General features: G+C 38.1%; 1 protein-coding gene across 2 annotated transcripts in view; it reads right to left on the reverse strand.

Moving 5' to 3' along the window:
- LOC126095351 (stromal interaction molecule homolog) overlaps positions 1–15,411 on the reverse strand; it is a 128,567-nt gene extending 113,156 nt beyond the window's left edge. For both annotated transcript variants that reach the window (XM_049910157.1, XM_049910158.1), the window contains exons 1-4: positions 15,006–15,411; positions 13,935–14,080; positions 13,213–13,332; positions 2,230–2,342 (exon numbers count right to left, since the gene is read on the reverse strand). In XM_049910157.1, coding sequence (XP_049766114.1) covers positions 2,230–2,342; positions 13,213–13,332; positions 13,935–14,080; positions 15,006–15,216 — 590 coding nt within the window. In that variant the 5' untranslated portion in view covers positions 15,217–15,411. The remainder of the gene's footprint in view (positions 1–2,229; positions 2,343–13,212; positions 13,333–13,934; positions 14,081–15,005) is intronic.
- Between the last annotated feature and the right edge of the window lie 4,452 nt (positions 15,412–19,863).

Below are 19,863 nucleotides of genomic sequence, written 5' to 3' on the forward strand. Positions count from 1 at the left end.
AGACACTGTCCATTCCGTTCAACTGCTTTACCAAGTCCTTTGCTCTCTGACAGAATTACAATGTCATCGGCAAACCTCAAGTTTTTATTTCTTCTCCATGGATTTTAATTCCTACTCCAAATTTTTCTTTTGTTTCCTTAACTGCTTGCTCAATATACTGATTGAATAACATCGGGGATACGCTACAACCCTGTCTCACTCCCTTGCGGACCACTGCTTCCCTTTCAGTCCCTCGACTCTTTATAACTGCCATCTGATTTCTGTACAAATTGTAAATAGCCTTTCGTTCCCTGCGTTTTACCCCTGCCACCTTCAGAATTTGAAAGACAGTAGTCCAGTCAACATTGTCAAAAGCTTTCTCTAAGTCTACAAATGCTAGAAACATAGGTTTGTCTTTCCTTAATCTATTTTCTAAGATAAGTCGTAGGGTCAATATTGCCTCACGTGTCCCAACATTTCTACGCAATCCAAACTGATCTTCCCCGAGGTCAGCTTCTACCGGTTTTTCCATTCGCCTATAAAGAATTCACGTTAGTATTTTGCAGCCCTGACTTATTAAACTAATAGTTCGGTAACTTGCACATCTGTCAATACTTGCTTTCTTTGGGATTGGAATTATTATATTATTCTTGAAGTCTGAGGGTATTTCACCTGTCTCATCCCCATCTTGCTAAGATGTTTTATGCTCTTGTACTATGACATATTTGTAGAACAAAAATTTCCTTTATAAAAATCAATCCAGATACACAAAAAGAGGTCTTGCAAAACTCAGCTAGCTATGCTCCTCCATGTGATTTACAGCATTGCAGACATAGGCACTATTCAGGGTGAGTCAAAAAGGAACTTTGGATCGAAGTAGAAACTTATAGAGATAACTTATAGAATTGGAAGATGTCATTTTGTAGCAAACAACCTCAAGTTTCACATGAAAGTGTCAAGTGTCATTTTGGTTTGATGTGACCACCATTTGTGATGCAGTAAACATACCACCGGTATCAATTTCTTCCCACACTAGTTGCAGCAAATTGGGCGTAACTTGTGCAATAGCAGCATAGATTTGATTTTGCAGTTTGACTGTATTGTTTGCTACAGAAGGAACACACACACGGTCTTTAATAAACCCCAAATAAAGAAATCCATTGGCATGAATTCTGCAGTGCGATGTGGCCAAGCAACTGGCCCTTCGCGGCCAGTCCACATAGAAAACCATCCCATTTCAGTAATTTTCATCAATCTGTTGTTGCAGAGTTCATTTCATGACATCAAAACACACAGCAAGCACACTTTTGCACCTGTGAAAGCAGCCATTTTAAATATGCGCAATGCTGGCACTCCAGGTGGCGGAATCATGTACGGACTCACTATGCGAATCAAACCTGAGGCTGCGTGCAACAAAATGACCCATCTACTGATTCTGTAAGTTATCTCAATAAATTTCTATATCATTCCAAAGGTGTACAGTCGTTTCCGACTCGTCCTGTATTTTCTCGCTCTTACATATCACAAAATGACCACAATGAGAAAGTTGAAGGAATTATAGCCAATATGGAGGTTTAATGACTATTGTCATTTCCATGTACCATTCGCAAATGGAAAAGAGACGGTGTGATCAAATAGTGGTCTATCTACAAGCTGGAGAGTGAGCAGCACTCGTGGTGGGAAAGTGGCCTTCCCCAGAAGACACTACAACTGCCATACAGGAACACTAAGATTCAGTCTCCTGTGTAACCGGATACTGCAGTGGGGTGGTGATTTACTAAGATTCTATTAATTTCCATTTCTTGCAATAGTTACTTTCTTTTCTTTCCAAATGGCATTAACATTTTGTGAAAAATGCACACAACACTGCTGCTAATTTAAAAGACATGCTATGGGAGTGTTGGTATAAAATAATGAAACAGCCTTTATGTGCTCCTAATGCCAATTACTTTGAATCTACCATTACTTATGTTTGTTACTCACACCTCTGATATTGAAACTGCAGAGAGAAGTTTGTTAGATACACATACTGCATGGCCAATAGAATCTTCTTACTAAGTATTCCGGAAACTGACAGCTATCTACTTTTTATACCTGTATGTTTATAAAATTAGCACACACACACACACACACACACACACACACACAGACACAGAGAGAGAGAGAGAGAGAGAGAGAGAGAGAGATATTTAGCTTGAATAATACATTTAAAATTTGCAGCTCTAATATGTAAGTCTCATTTTAGCCTACCTTGGCAGAGTTGCTCCTGTAACTCTATTCACGATAAATGTTGGAATGTACTGTGGTAACTCAACATTTGTTGCTAACCACTCAGCAGTTTGTTCTGCAGTCCAGTTATGAACCTAAAGGGAATGTTACCACTCACATTAGAGTTGCACAACTTGTGAGAAAATGAACTGGCATGACAAATGAAACTGCATTTTCTCAAGGTCAAAACCACCATTCTTCCTACATTCAGCGTATTTTCATTGTTTCAAACTCAAAAGCTCTTAGGTCAACTTTTATTTAAGAATGAAAACAACATTACAGCACAAAACATTACAGGAATTCATAGCTATTATTAGGAATGTAACAGTTAAATGAATGACTGGATTCAGTACTTTAGTTTGAACTGGCACAAGGCATGAAATGATTAATTAACACAATTTAAAATTACTCATATTCTTGTATTTTGGAACTAAAAAATAAAAGCGCCATTAATAACCACCACGAATCATACTGTTTTGCACAGTAAACATGTTGAGAATATATGTTGTGTGACAACTAAATATATATAAAATTAACCTTCTTAGTGTCAGTATATACAAACATATATCAGAATCATGTTATAAACAGCAATATCATCAGTTATCCACACATCTGAGTACACAGATTTAAAAAAAAAAAACAGAGTTTGTAACCGTGTATGTTAATTTCTCTGTATTTTTTTGTATTAGACACGAACATAAATTCTACAGCTGTATTAATAGAAATAATGAAAATCTTAGAAAATAGCAAATGTTACAGTTCTTTCTTACACTTAAATAAATGCTAACCTTATGTAAATGAAACTGAAAACAATCTAACTAGGACAATGGAATAATAGTGAATTTCGAAACCAAGCAGTAACTGGTTAATGAAATCCATTTGGTTGTAGTAACACCTTACATCTCATTTTGCTCCAAAAGTTATTACTAGAAAAACTGACTCTGAGAGAAACTATTCAAAACTCCCCAAAAATTGAACTACAGAAGCATGTTTTGGTGGGACCTTCTGGCAGATCAGAGCAATCTGCCCAGGAATGAGGGGAAAAGCACTCTCAAATATGAGAAAACTCAACTGCTTAGGCAACATCTTGTTTGTGCATGTTCTGTCAGTTCCAATATCTCAACCTGAAACAAACAGTAGGATCTCCAGATCTTTATCCTGTCACCGACACTTAAGATGCAGAGATGGGATGAGGTGATAGGGGGTTTGGGAGGGGAGGGGGGGTGGGGAGATCAGGTATCTTGCTGAACATAATTAAAGTCTGAAATTTGCAACATCTTCTCAAAGGACAGTAACAGCAGTTATAATCAAGTTCATCACGGAAAACCTAAATCAGGATGGCCGGAGACGGGAACGCTGATGCAGCCCTGGAGAATGGCGTATTGTATCACAGCCGTCCACAATACGAGCACGAAGAGTCTCTACATTTGGTCCTGGGGTTGCGTAGACAAGAGCTTTCAAATGTCCCCATAAATGAAAGACAAGAGGGTTGAGGTCAGGAGAGCATGGAGGCCATGGAATTTGTCCGCCTCTACCAATCCATCGGTCACCAAATCTTTTGTTGAGAAGCATACGAACACTTCGGCTGAAATGTGCAGGAGCTCCACCGTGCATGAACCACATGTTGTGTCGCACTTGTAAAGGCACATGTTCTAGCAGCACAGGTAGACTATCCCGTATGAAATCATGATAATGTGCTCCATTGAGCGTAGGTGGAAGAACAAACTAAAATGAGCTCTAAAATGGAAATTAAGCGTTTCCGGACACATGTCCACATAACATCTTTTCTTTATTTGTGTGTGAGGAATGTTTCCTGAAAGTTTGGCCGTACCTTCTTGTAACACCCTTTATAAAACACTTATTCTGACAAAGACTAACTATGCCTGAGCCGTATGTCTGCAAAGTTCAGACATATGAAAGATGTCAAGTATGATGTTTGTACGCACGGAATGATCACATAAATGAGGGTGTATTTAACCCAATTGGTGTTTTCCAGGTTAGTAAGCAGGCAGTAACACAATTGGACCTGCAAGCACACTGAAGATTTTGTGTGGAACAGTTCATGTTAGGTGTAACCAATCAACAACAGATCAATTCAATTCATTGATCTTTCACGGTGACCCCACACCTTATGGTGCCAACCTAACCATGACTGACTGAAATGAAGTAGCTGTTGGCATCAATAAGATAATTGACGGATGTCTTACATATTACAATGGTTGTGGATTAGTCAAGGAACAACTTTAGAGTGGCAAGGCTGTTTTGGATAATCAATAATAATAATAATAATAATAATAATAATAATAATAATAATAAAAACCTCTTATGAACATAAAAGTGCTAATTGTGCAGTCAGACAATGGAAAAACAGCCATTTATTTAAGTGACTATCAGTATGTGGATAAAGTGCAATCCTTCTTTTCAGATAAAAGAACTGTTAAGTCTAATGTATATCCTGCAAATAGATACTTGGCAAGCTTAGACTCTTAATAAACCAATACACTTCCAAAACCTTCAAGATGAATCCAGAAATTCATAACAACATAGTATACTACAAAAGATATACTGATGACTCAGCTGCGCTTCACAAAGGGAGCAAAAAGCAAATAGAAAACTTGACCAAGGAAATGAGTAGTATGCATGCCAAGATCGAATTCATGATGGAACGTGAAGTGGACAGAAAGATTAACTTTTTAGATCTGATCATACACAAAAAAAAATAGACAATCAGTTCAGATACACAGAAAACTGACATGTTTGGCTGTCATTATTAACACCCATTCCAAGCAGAATAATACAGCTTCCCCTATGCCAAACAGAAAAGAAGAAAGAATTATACAAATTACGAAAGGTCGCTGCAGCAAACTAATATGACCTGGACTTAGTTAACACAATATACAACAAAATTAAGGAAAATATAAAGAAGAGAAATAAATGGCATGCAAAGGTGGCATCTGATAAGGTCAAGTACACCACCTTGAAAGACACAGTAAAACTTCAGATAGAATTGAGCACCTATTCCGAAGAATGGGAGTTCAAATTGTGTTCAGGACTGAAGATAACATAAAAACGTGTGCATCATAACGTGCCACATAGGAGTAATAAATATAGGGAAATCTGAGGACTACTAACTGTCATGCTGCGATTGAGATAAAGGTATACTGGCCAAATTAACAGTTCCTATGATGTAAGATTAAACAAGAACATTTATGCCAGTGATAAAATTGTTAGTTTTACACATGCAAAAGGAGGGGCATGATATTGATAGCACTGACCACCAACTAAAATTTTTATATATCTTCTATAAAAGCAGATGGTTGGACATTTTAGAAGACCTTCAAAGGCAGAGTCAAAAAAAAAAAAAAATTACCGTTTAAGAACACTGTTCTTATGAACTTGGCAGCACTGGGACTCCAGGCTCTGTTTAAGTCGATTTACCAATTCTTCCAACTGTTAACCACCATAGTGGGAATTTGTTTACAATACTGAAAAGTTGCTCACAAAGTCTTCTAACAGCATTACTATCACCCACTTTGTTTAACATTTCCAGTAAGGGACAATTAATTGAGAAACTTTCAAACATAACATTCGCCCCAGGAACTCTTCTGGTTTTCTAGGATGTTGAGAGCATTTATACAAATAGTTTAGCTGATGAGACGCAGGACATTGTGGTCCATAATTTAAGGGTGTACAATGTATGACCTAGCAAAGGCACCAATGATGTAATCGGGCTGCTGGAATTGGTTCTTAGGTTCAATTGCTTTATATTTGGGGTGATATCTTTTTACAAAAAGAAGGTCTTGCAATGAGGTCCTCCTTGTGATATTGTCTTGGCAATATTATTTATGAAAGCTTTTGAGTCTGATGGTATGAGTCAGTTTCCAAAATACACTAACAAGATCATAGCTCTGTATAGGTATGTAGATGATGATCTTCTTTTTGATGGGACACATGAAGAATGTTGTCAGTTTGCAGATGACAATCACTCACTTGGGAAGATTAAATTTACTACTCATTACAATTTGCACAGGGGAAGGGGGGGGGGGTCATCGCATTTCCTTATCTGGATCTTAATATTACCTTATGTGATACTTAAGCCAGATTTGATCTTTTTTGAAAGACAACTACCATACATACAGGGAGCCACAGCTCTTCCAACCACCTTATCAAGTACAAGATGACAGCCTGCAAGTTGTTTCTATACAGGCCCCATAGTGTCCCTTTGTTAAAGGAAGCCTTCCATAGGAAGTTCCAAATTATACAGTACACAGTCTGCAATAATGGTTATGACAGTGAATTTATCAATGGTATTAAATATGGTATCCTCAGAAAGATAACCCAATGGCTAGCACCCGTATCTATGCCAACAGTCCGAAGGCCACTGGTAGCAAGGTATAACAAAATTCCATATTTTGGCAATATTTGAGAAAAGATTGGAAGACAATTACATTCCAAAAAATATTGAATCAGCTTTCTTCATTCCTGGTAACACTGACACAAAGTATAGACCAAGAGAACACACCATTTGTTTCAAATATAATGCAACTGGGGATATTGTTTCATTTGCAATGACTGCCCCATGCAGTATGTCAGAGGAACTGGTAGGAGCCTCAGTACCATGTTTAAAGATCATCTCAGGGTTTCTCGGTCAAAATCTACTTTGAGTACACATTTTCATGAAAAGAGTCATTCTGCCACAAATCCCCCCAGTAACTTAAAAATTTTACATTTCGAAAACAAGGCCACACTTTAAACATCACCAAAGAGGTCGAAATCATGTGATCTATTAGTTGTTTTCCACACCAAACCCTAAATGGAGCAATGTAGCGTTTTGGCACATTTCGACTCCCTAAGTTAGTTGACTTAACACTCTGTTGTTCTTTCACTTAGTCCCCCTTCTTCCCTCCTGGGTATTTCAATCTCCTAAACCCCTCCATCAACCACCTCCTATGCTCCCTCATTATGTTAGGTTTCTTGTATATCTTCCTTTCAAGTTTATTTTTTATTTTTTAAATTCTCAATTTTTAACAGCACATGAAGTATCAAAATTTACTAGTCTTGGATTCTTTTAATTGTATGAAGTTTCTGAAAAACTACAAACAAAAATTTCAGAATATTAACGTTTTTAGTTTATTCAAGGGCATTGTCTGCAATTCTGTCCCTTTGCTGTAATATATACATCCGGTGGTCCTCTAAGTCCTTAAATGCCCTTGGTTTGAGAGAAGCATAACTTACGGTGTTACTAATGAAAATAAATTTCAGCTGTTACTAATATAATACGCAATGTGTTGTTTTTCCTTTATTTTCATTTAGCATTTATTCATGTCCCCAAAAGACTACAAATCATTCAGTTGTGACTGTGCATCATCAGCCCACCTGAGTCGTCTATAGCTTAGCAGTTTACTTCCACGCCATACGTAAGAGAGAACACACGGTCAAGTCCTCGTTCGGGACCAGCGGTATGTGTGTTTTTCATGTTCTATTTATCCATCAGTTGATGCATTTTGTCCAGGTTACTTAAAATATCCCTCCATTTTGCTGCAACCACTCCTCGGATTTTTCAAGCTTACTGGATATTATGTCTCTATAGTTTTTCATAACATTTTCACGTTAGCAGTGGATCACTACAGCATAATTTGTTTGAGTCCCATCCACCATATTGGATTGGAATCCATGCATCCAGCTGTTTTATTCCACGACATACTGCCTTTTAGTGGAGTTTCATTTTGACAGACAATGAATGTTCGGTGCAAAGTTCCAAGCTTTTTAGTTTTACTGATTTTGTTATGCGAGTACAAATATTACAATATCTTGTGTAAAAGCTTGTAAAAGTTTTTAAAAAGCACTAGAAAATTATATCAGTTGATGCTTTAGGGTTGCTACTCATTCTTGATTTATTGTTATGTAGATGATCACCTCAAGATGTGACTCTTAGTGCCATGAAACCGGTAGTGATCTAAAAATAAAAAATCTAAACTCATGACAACTATGAACCCAACTTCAAAGGCAGTTGTGTGCATGGAAAAAGACAGACTGTGGTCAAAATATGAAAAGCCTCAAGGATCTTGATGGAAGCACAATAATTTGAGGATACACTTCTATAATTAAGTAGGCAGATGATCAAATCAGCTGAATTGGAGGAATTCAGTTTGGTGACAGAAAATGGAAAATATGAAAAAGAATATCTATGGATAGAAAGATTTTGAAACACAAAAGGTCAGCTGAAAATATATATATAAAAAAATTCTATACCATCAAGAAATATTTGCCATTAGTTTTATTTGGGTTGTAATATGTGGCAGTAAATAAAGAGAATTTTGTTGTTGTTGACAGTTTTGAAATGTAGTCATGGAGGAAAAACCTTTAAGTGGACCTGGGCATTGTAGTTTTTACTGGATTTTGAAATTTAATAACTAAAAAACTTCTATTGGAATGAAACTTTAAGCAAGCAATTAGTATCCGGTTACCTTCCATTCGGAAAGTGGGTGCACTCAGCAACTGTTATGTGGCTTATAAATTAGAGATTGCAGCAATCAGTCATCCTTTTTTAGATTTTATTACACAAATCCAGGTTTTGGCTAGTGGCTAGCCATTTGCAATGCACTATTTTCTATCCTCGATGCGTATGTCCCTGTTGTTCGGTGTCAGTCACACACAAGAAATAAAATCTAAAAAAGGACGACTGCTTGCTGTACTCTATCATTTATATGTAATTAGTATATTGTGGTCTCCATGTGAAAAAATTTACAAACTGTGGCATTCATAGTGGAGCGAATATTTATCATCATTTCACATACTGAATTACATGTAATTTTTATTTTAGGTACACTGTACTTCCAAACTATTCAAAATAAAAAGTCAGAACAAATTCTTTTAATTATTAACTTGTTGAAACAGTGAAACAGGAATATTTACCAATTTGTTGTTTTGTGTATTTTAAAAAAATTGTTGTAAGTCAATTTTTTCTCTTAGTAATTTGAGAATGTACGACATGCTCCAGCTCAAAATATTTAACACATTGTTGAACATGTGGCTCAATGTGTAGGCCAGCACTATATTATTATTCAAGCAAAATTTTGTTTTTGTAGCTTTAAGATGGGACGAGATAATGATACCGAATTATGCAAAAATGTTGGTTACAGAAAATTAAAATTAAAGATTTGCATGTCTTTTTTTTTTCAATAACATGCCAAAACATTCCAGCTTGATTCTCTTGTCGATTCCTAGTGTCCTTTCCATCTGCTTTAACTTTCTTTCTTTTCTTTGTTACTCTGGTCTCCTTTGTCGTACTTTCAGCAGTGTTTTCAGCTTCAGCAACACATTACCTCTCGACCTGTAGCAGCCCACTTTCATGTTGTCCCCAGTTTGGCACCGAGGCCGCTCACAGTTTTTAATCTGCCTGTCACTCAATCACTGAAACTTACTGTGGCATCCATAACACCAATCTGAAAAGCTGACAGGCCAACAGAAACACTTTCTGGCAAGCATTCCCAAATGAAATTACTGAAACTTTCATTTAGAATATGTTTTCCTTGTATGCATTTTTCAAGGAGTTTAGAATCTGAAAGATACTGGCTTTAGTTCTACCACAACAGTTTCTGGTATGGGGTGTGCATGTGTATGTTTCTGTCCACTTGCTTCACACCTATTATACTTGCACCATGAAGTGTTTCCTTTTGGGCAGAGTCCATTCTTTGGATGCTCAATGGTGGATATTCTGTGAAAATAAATTGCCCAAATAGCTTTCCTCATTTCACTGACATTCTCAGTTTCTCCTGATGGCTAGACCATAACATTCTGTGAGATTTTCTACTTCTGATTTAGTGAATCTGTGTTGTCCACCTTTGCTATCACATCCCTGCAGCCTTTCTTTAAGACTTCCCCCTTTCTCTTCTGCACATGTTCTACATATCCCATTTTTTAATTTCAGATTCACCATATGGCTTAGCAGCCACAGCACTTTTGATGCTTTTATGGTCACCATCACCAAGGGTAGTAATTAATCTACAAAAAAACAGACTGCCCCTAGCTTTCTATACCACCACTGAAACCTTTCAGTTTTTGTCACATCCATGTTCATTTACCTTATTTTTACAATCTTGAAAATGTTCTGCGAGACATTCATAGTATAGCGCATTGCCTGTATCTACGGAGGTAACTGTGACAACTCTATTCAGCAATTTACAGCCTCTTTCGCCGGGAAGTATCCTCGCAGCAACAATATCAGTAGACTGACAAATACCTACACTTACTTTCACTGGCCTCTGCATATATACTTCACTGACTTCTGTTAGGCCATTATGCAATAGTTTATATTACCTCTCAAATTTGATGACAGATGGCAATGGCAACTCCTTCATAGTACAGAATATCTGGGCTGCCTTTTTTTTTCCTTTCCAATACACTTCGCGACATTAGCAAGGCAAATATTTGCTTCACTATATTTTGTGCATGTTACAAGAGGTGTCATTGTAAGTTTCATTACTTTACACATTTGACTTCCCAATACAATTTTGCCAGATTAGACCTCTTCTCTAACTTCTGTCCTTATTAAAACCAAGGGATTTTTCATTCCCACAGTATTTTTATATTTAGCAACAGACAAAAGCAATTCTGAAAGCTCACACTTACTAATTAAAATGTAACTATTTACAACACCATCACCTTATTCATTTGCGTAAGATGCTCAAACTGCATTTTGAAGCATTGCTTAATGAATTTTTTGGACTGATCTCATTTCACTGCAGCATAACAGTTTTTTTTCCATTTTTACGATAGCCAACTACACGTATGTGTTGATTAATGTAAAATTTACGACTACAATTACGCTTTACTGTTCTGGTATTTTACGATGTAAAATGGTTGACATATGCAGTCACAACAATAAGTTTACAACACATATGCACACAAAAAACACAAGTTAACTCAAGTAATTTACTTGTACAAGAAGGAAAACTGATTGCAATAAATCCCTGCTCATAGTACTATCCGTATTTTCAAGGATATTATGCAAATAATTTGCTATGGAAACGGCAGAGCCAAAATGAAATAATGAGAATTGTAGCCAAGGCTTTGTGTTTGACAGCAGCGTGACAGCCATGTGTTCAAGTGCCACATCTGCTTTAGGAAGGCATTTAAACACGAAAATGATGAGGTACTATACATGAAATACATATTTTTAGATTCAGGAAGAATCACAGAATTTTATTAAATAAAACATTTTCCCCTTTTTTTGCCCACACGATGTCCAGATCCCCTTAAGCAGAATGGCTAGTAGAATGATGAAGTAATAAAAATAGCTGGTGAAAGAAAACCAGTGGGAATGCTAAAGATCAAATTGTGTGCAACCAAAGGTAACTGAAGAAAAGATAGCAAGAAGAGAGGGAGAAAATTTAATACGCTGAAAATGTAAACTGTAACTGCAAAATAAACGACTTTTTAACAGTTAATTACAAAAATATATACAGCAAAAGGGAATTCTGTGGCTGCTGAAATGAAAATATCTCAAAACATGTCAAAGAGTGACAGACACCTCAAAAGTTCAGTCAGGAAATAATGGTTTGGCAAATGTATGTAATAATATAAACATGACCAATGAAGAATGTATTTCAATTGGAGGGGTTGTGAGTCGTGCTCAGGTAGCTCAGTTGGTCAGCACTTGTCCAAAAAAGGCAAAGGTCTCAAGTCCACATCTCTGCCTAGCACTTAGTTTTAATCTGTCTGGGAGGTTCCATTCGGTGCACACTCCACTGCAGAGTGAAAATTCATTCTGGAAGAAACATATTTGCTTGTTTACAAGTTACAACAAGCACTTTTCGGACGACTACATCACCAACTCAAGATAAGATGCCGTTAAAAAATAGGCATAGCTACCTAACAACTGAATTTGTTATTCATACTTGGTAAACACTGTAGGAAATGACACTTAAAAATATATTAGCAGCCCTAACACATGTAACAGACACCACATAGCAAGCTTTCCAAGTGTGCACCTTCATGTCATTTGTAAGTGAATATTTTCCTTGAATTGCCAGATCTCTGTTGGTTGGTTAAAAAAAACAAAAAAACAAAAAAAAAAAAAAAAAAAAACAAAAAACAAACAGGAGACAGCCTTCTGAATGGTAACAGGTTCACCTGCCCACTTCATGAAATTGCATCCACCACAGAAAGAATATAATAGAAGACACTTGACCCACAGCTAATTAAAATGAAACATTCACTAGGCCTATTTACTGAAAAACCACTGAAGTAAACCTTCCTGTTTAAAATTGTAAAAAAGTTCGGACCTTGGATTCTTATACTTTCTTCAGATTTAAATAATGGCTTATGCCTGTTAACACCACATATTTTTCAACATAGGCCAAACTGTTTTGTTAGTAACTGAGCTGTACATTTCTGATGTATGTTTTTGGCACTTGAAATCAACATACATAATCTTTTTTTTAATTATATAACCAAATCTCTAAAAAGTAACTTCTACACACTTTAGCACTAAGGTTACACATTTCTAGTATCCAATTTTTTATGCTCACTGTTAAATCAAAATCTAACAATAGGGACCCCATCTTGTCGGCAGACACTAAAATATTGTACTACATACGCAAGCAATTCCTCAATAATACTGAACATCTACTGTCTCTGCTGCAAGCTGAAATGTTTCATTAGCAGACTGGCAACAAAGAATAAAACTTATATCTATTATTCATATATGACTAGAAACATGAATGTTTGGAATATGTAGTCTAGATACGAATAAAAATAAAAACTATAGTGTGTAACAATTTTCTAGTGAGAAGACTTTGTATTGGGAAACTTCTGAAAACTAATGTAACACACACACTTTCAGTGAAATAAAAGATACTGTTACCCATGCTCAGATCCAGCATCAATGAAAGGTAACAATTATGCTGAAAGCTTTGACACTTTAAAAATCAGCAAAATGTACTAATAAATGAGGGAACACACTTCAGAGCGAATCCAGGCTTCCCATAATTCCTTCACGGAGATATGCTTGTCATTATTGCGATGGAATGCTTGTTGCCTCCGTTCATGACCCTCTGCATAGTTCAATTCTTCTCTCAAAAACTGTAAAAAAAATTAAAGTTTTTCTTTCCATGAAATCTTATTGTGGCACAATTTAAACGAACATAGCTTTACATTATCACTCAAAAATTCTAGTGATCACACAGTTTGCAACAATCATCAGGACTTACAACAGGCCCTACATAACTGATCACTCAAAAATTAATAATTTGAGCACATTAAGAGGTTAAATGATGATTACGGGTTTAAGAAATTCACTAATATATATGAAAGGATACAGACTAATAAAATCTACAATATCTTGCCACACTATTTCCAGGAAAAGAAGTGACTATGCGGCCTACGTGGAAAATGAATGGAAGAAGAAGAAAAGAGCCTAATCATTGTATAAATTCTGTAACCACTGGCAACAACAAAGTCCAAACATTAGATCCCACGTTAGAAAATACAATTACTGTGTGCTAAAGGTAAAAACAGTTTGAGAAAAATGAGTTGTGCATGCCAAAGTTAAAACATGGAACAAATGTCATCAACACTCTGAACTTCATTTATAAACAAACACACCAACACAATGTCAAGAGTGCTACAGGTGCACACAATTTTGAACATCTTATATGAACCTATACATTAAAGTAGAGGTATACCTCATCTGATTCAGAGAGATCTACATTCCCATTTGCATCATCATCCAACTGCCTATGCAAAGAACGTATGGCCTCTAGACCCACACGATCCTCCGAGGCCTGTGTCAGACAAGCAGCATCATCATCACTGCAGCTTTCACCAATAGCTGTGGTATAAAGACACTAGCATTAAATACTTATTGACAATTCTGTTTCAATCTACTTTAAGGTTATATTAACACCACACATACCGAATCTAGTTATGCTGGTAATGTTACTTTTGTCAGTGGGCAATAGATCATTAATCACGAATTACGTGCATACACACAAAATTTACATTTGGCATGAATTTGAAAGCATGTTAGATCACTGTCAGTAAGGCAGGAAAGGTGACAAATTATTTATCGTTGAAGATCACAGACATCGCCTTCTGAACCATTCTGAGATATTTGCCATACACTGTAAATAGCAAGCGTCCGGGACAGAAAATTCTATTAAATGAAAATTTAACAATGTCGCCAATACAGCAATAATTCGGGTAAAAGCAAAACAAAACGCACATGTTATGAACGTTAATGGCATTACAGCTACCTCTTATGAAACACGCGAATGTAATGTTGAGTTTCTGTATAGGGTTAATTGCAATTGACTGAGAAAAGTAATGCTGAATCGTGAACACAAGGCCGCAAATCATAATACCAACTGACCGGATTGGTGGCAAACTAAAAAACAACGTTCAGCATAATATAAATATGCTGAACTATTACTCTTGCTGTGTGTAATTTTCCACCGACGAAGCTTTATTAAAGTACGAAAGTCCTATTATATGAAACTGGCAACGAACCACGTGCAACAGCAAGGCAGAACAGGCACACTTTTAACATTTTTCACGGATTGCATCCACAGTCTCTTAAACAAATGTGTCAATTTGCAGTGGTATATTAAACTAAATTTTATAGATTCAAAATCTCTCTCTTTGTAGTCATTTCTGCTAAAGTTAATATGAGCAACACAGACACACTGACAAACAAATCACTCTGCTTAATGTTTACATCGAAGTAGTTCACGTTCATTTCCAAATTAGTATGTTACCTGCTTCTAGTCCAGCTGTGTATGAGTCTGAATCACTGAAGACAGAATGGGAACTAGATCTGCTTAACAAGTTTCCAGAGGAATGCGAAGATTTGAAGGTTCTTTCCTGTCGTACATCTTCATGTGATTTACTTTCACTGTTTTCTCCATAACAGAAGGGCACAAGGAGGAGGCACAGAACTGACACAGTTTTGGAAACGGCTATGTGCATTGTATCAGTTGAAACACACTTTTATTGATTCAAATTAATGCAAAACCGAGTAGTACTTCACCTCGCACACTCATTCCTCTTGCACTAAAATCTCACAGTATACCCTACTGCACACGCACAGCAAAATACTTATTACAAACAAATACTGCTACACACAGCTACACACTTCAAGGTTGACGGTCTTCTTGCTCTTACCCGAGGTCAAGGAATAAAAGAGGCAAAGAGTCACATAGTGCTGGCAATTTCCGATGGCAGCAAATGCATAGATGTATTAACTTCTCTGGTGACGAAGGTTAGAATTCAGAACTGCACCAGGGAGCAAAAAAACGAAAAAAAGGCAATCTCATGTAGAATAAAACTAAGTGATTAATTGATTAAGTATTCATTAAAACAATTCTTTATAAATTCCGTTATTATTCGATCTCCACTAAATTATTTTTATCAATTATGCTCCGCCAGTCACTAAAGGTATTAGTGTGTTCCATAATACTGTCATGAATAAGACTGATTAGGTGTGGGACATGAGCTAAAGTATTTGTGAACAGATAGAATTAGCTGTTATAGAATGCATTAACTATCAATTGTCATTAAACTGATACAAACTACTTGTTGTTAATGAGCTGAAGTTAACACAGTGTGGTCGTATTGCTAGAATCGTCGTTGACAGAGTCTTCGTGTAGCCAGCAAGTGCGTTAAATGACATTATTGTATATGCGAACTGTCTCTTTATTGCGTTCGTTTACAGAGTAGAATTCTCTATAAAGAAACAGCAAGCTCGTGGCTTGACGATACACAATGATCGTACGAATAAAATGTTTCTGAACTAAAACTGTTTCATGTCGCTAAGATAAGAACAACACACGAACACATATAAAAGTCATAAAACTCTCTGACAGCTCGGAATAATTCACCTTCGATGTCAGCGCCCCTGGCGGCTGTTACGGAAACCCGATTGACAGCTGCGCCATATCGATATTTATACATTAGTGCGCAACTCGACACTGCACTTCAGTGCGAGAGAAACTTAAACTCGGCCGCCACCACTACATCCACCGGACACGGGGGAAGGGCAGCGCCGTCCAGTTGGTGCACCAGGAAGTGTACCCGCCGCTCGTTGTAAACGGCGGTCCGCGACAGGTAGTGGCGATCATAATCTGTCGTTATGTGCAGTGGATAGTCAGAGCAAAGGTGGATGCCAATGTTTCTGCAGACTTCTTATCCAGTGGAGCTGCTTCCAGCCAGCGTGTAAGGCGATAGTTTGTGGTAAGAATATGTTGTCGTCTGTTGGAAGAAGGTAGCGGAACCATGAAGTCGATGTGGACGGGTACAAATCACGCGTTAGTAATCTGAAAGTTCGCAACTGGTGCACATACGTGATGGTTGATCTTGTCCTGTTGGCATTTGACACACATCTATGGCAGTATTTTTGTATTCTCTGTACACCAAATGGTGGGATACTAGGCAAATTGTTGACCTGACGTCAGGATGACTTAAGTCGTGCAGGCTGTCGAAGGTGGGCTTGTGAAACGCGTCCAGCAAGAACTGACTTGATTTTCCAATCGAGAGGTCACAGTATATTTTGGTGTCGGCACTGAGCACATCGATTAACCTCGATTCCAGCACTGTCGATGGATTGTTGAGGTAGTTTTGAAGCTCTTCGTCAGACTTCGTTCCTCAGCAAGCTGGGCGAAATTCATTGCGCTTGAGTCGTTCGAAACGCCATTGTCCACCATGTAGTCAGTACCAAATATGTACTTGGTATCTATGTTGAATTGCGCTGTGAAAATGTGTTATCAGGGTTGGTGAGGTAAGCGGTTATTGTTATTCTGCTGAAATGCGTATGTCAGTGGCTAGTGTTCTGTAAAAATTGTGAACTCCCTTCTAGTTGTGGGCAGAAGTATTTTATTGCCTTATATACTGTGAGGAGATCGTAAATGCTCCACTTCTATTGGAATGATAACAGCTTATGGGAGTAGAAGGCCACACATTCTCATGAAACTGTTGTAGGGTGGCCCCGAAAGCTATTTGGTTCACGTCAACTACCACTGTGAGAGTGCTTCTAATTATGGATGAGCGAGAAGCGCTGCATCCGCAATGCTATGCTTCGCTACTCCGAAGGACAGACACATGGCTTCAGTCCACTGGATTGGCGAAGTCTCCTTGATTTTCGGGCCAGCAAGTGCTATGGTAAGAGGATCTTGTACTGCTGCTGAGTGTGGCAGATGTCTGCAATATATGTTCAGCATTCCAATAAACCACTGTCAGTCCCGAGCAGTACTTGGGTTTCTGATGTGCAAAATGATTTTCACCTTTTCAGGCAGAGGGAATGAGACCTTGGAAGAAATTCAGAGCCCTAAAAAATCTAACTGTGGCTGCCCAAAAACACACTTGGCTGTGTTCAGTGCCATGTCATATTTTTCCATGTCATATTTATTTAACCATTCCAGGACATATATTAGGTGTTGCTCATGTTGCTCCATGATTGATGAGAAGAGGAGAATGTCATCATAGTATGCTAAACTGAAGGGTAGTATTTTTAGCACTGCATCATCAAACCAGTGACATGCATGTGTGGCATTTCAAAAGCTATATGTCATACACAGAATCTTGAACAATCCAAACAAGGTAATGATTGTAGTTGTTGGAATGTCTTCTTCCACTATGGGTATCTGTGTATATGCATTAGCACAATCTAGTACACTGAAAATCGTCACACTAAGTAATGCATAGTTGTAATGCCACAATAGGGGAAAAGGATATCGATTTGGCACTGTCTGGCACTGAGTGCGTGGTAGTCCCCACACAGATGCCATACACCGTCTTTCTTTGGCACCAGATGAAAGGGGGAGGACCATGGACTACTGGATGGCTGTATAATCCCTTCTCTCTGCTTGGTCTTAAATTCTGCCTTTGTCACCACTGACCAATCTGGGGCCAGATGTCATGATTGACAGGCAACTAGTGGGTCGTCTACGGTCTCGATATGACGCGCAGTATCATGACATACCTCTTTCAGTGCTCCTGGGGGTCGCATCAAATCCGTGTCGTATCTCGTGAGACCATATGAGGGGCGCGCATTAATCACAATCTGTTTGATAGTCCAGTTCCGTTGGGCAACTTCCGAAGCTCTAGATTTACACTTTCGACAGAACTTTTCATTCTTGGATCGCTTTTTCGCTCAGAGTGTGACAAAATCGAGACATATCTGTGAGGAACATTCCAGTGATGTTCCTGATGTTATTTTCAGTGGTGAAGTTGAGATTACTGCATAAACTGTTCACAGTACCATGATGCAGTACAAGGTCTTCTTTGACAAGATCTTTCCGCAGAGAGCCCAAATCACAGGTGGTGTCAGTGAGCAGTGAAACTGACTTAAAGATAAAATTTATCCGGTTATTTCCTACTCAAGGAGTTTTGTACAAACTTGGATATTCTCCTCCCAAGACTACTTCCTTACAGAAAAACCCTCTTTTTTAAAAATTTTTTTAACCTTTGAAATCTGCTCCAGTAGAAATACTGATTGCACATTTGTAAACATTTACTGGCCTCCGAAGGTAATGTTAGTGGGATGTATGATGTGTGTACAAGTTTTCAGGGCCTGTGGAAACCCATCTTTAACGCTGGTGAACGCCCTAAAATGGAATGATGACGTATAAAACTAGTTGGAGGAAAAGCAAATTTCAGGCTGAGATTCAGTGAACGAAATACAGCTACAAAGAAACTGTTTACAAAACATTCGAGCGATTCTAGAATATTACTCATCAATATTTGACATTATCAGGTTGATTAATTCGCAAATGGAACAACGAGTGGAGAAATGAGCAATTTTTGAGTAATGCTCATCAATATTGGACTTTATCAGTTTGGATTCGTTCGCCAGTGGAACAACGTAGTGGGAAATGAACTACTCTTGAGTATATCTCATCAATATTGGACCGTATAAGGTTGGATTCATTTGCGAATGCAACAACGAAGGGGGAAATGACAGTGGTACTAGAAGTACCCTTCGCCACAAGCCGTAAGGTCACTTGCATAGTATAGAAATAGATTTACGCTGAGGTGACGAATGTCATGTGCTACCTCCTAATATCGTTGAGACGTGGAGCTCAGCTCCCTTCGAATTCCCGCTTCCGCAGCGAGGCCAGCGCCGCCACAAGAAAAGAACATCTCAGAAGCGGACAAACAAAGAATAAACACCTTTGTTCTTTTCTGGTGGATGCGCTGGCCGCGCTGCGGAAGCTCGATTTCAGCGACGATGGCTGCCAGAGGGCACGATCTGGAGTACGGAGTGACGCATGCAAGGCAGTAGGGTGGAGCGGTTCTGGTCGGACGGAAGTGGCTGCGGGAGTTGGCACACGACTGCCAGAACGGGTAGGAGGAGGCTCCATCGGTTTTCAGAACGAGGCGCCCACAGGTGTTTGCGTTCGGTTGAAGGGGATCATCGTCCACTCTGGTCGTTTTCCACTATTTGATGATCTCCGGCATTCGGTGGAGTGGCTGAATGCTGTAATCCCGGACACGAATTTTGATCCTAGTTACAAAATTTCTGACTGATGACTTATCTGAATTCCCGAAAGAATGAGCCTGGATAGTGTCGTCTTGGTGACAGTTGTTTCATGTTTATTCAATCACTCTGAAGACCCTCCT

This window comes from Schistocerca cancellata, chromosome 8 (assembly GCF_023864275.1).
Source record: "Schistocerca cancellata isolate TAMUIC-IGC-003103 chromosome 8, iqSchCanc2.1, whole genome shotgun sequence".
Classification (NCBI taxonomy): domain Eukaryota; kingdom Metazoa; phylum Arthropoda; class Insecta; order Orthoptera; family Acrididae; genus Schistocerca; species Schistocerca cancellata.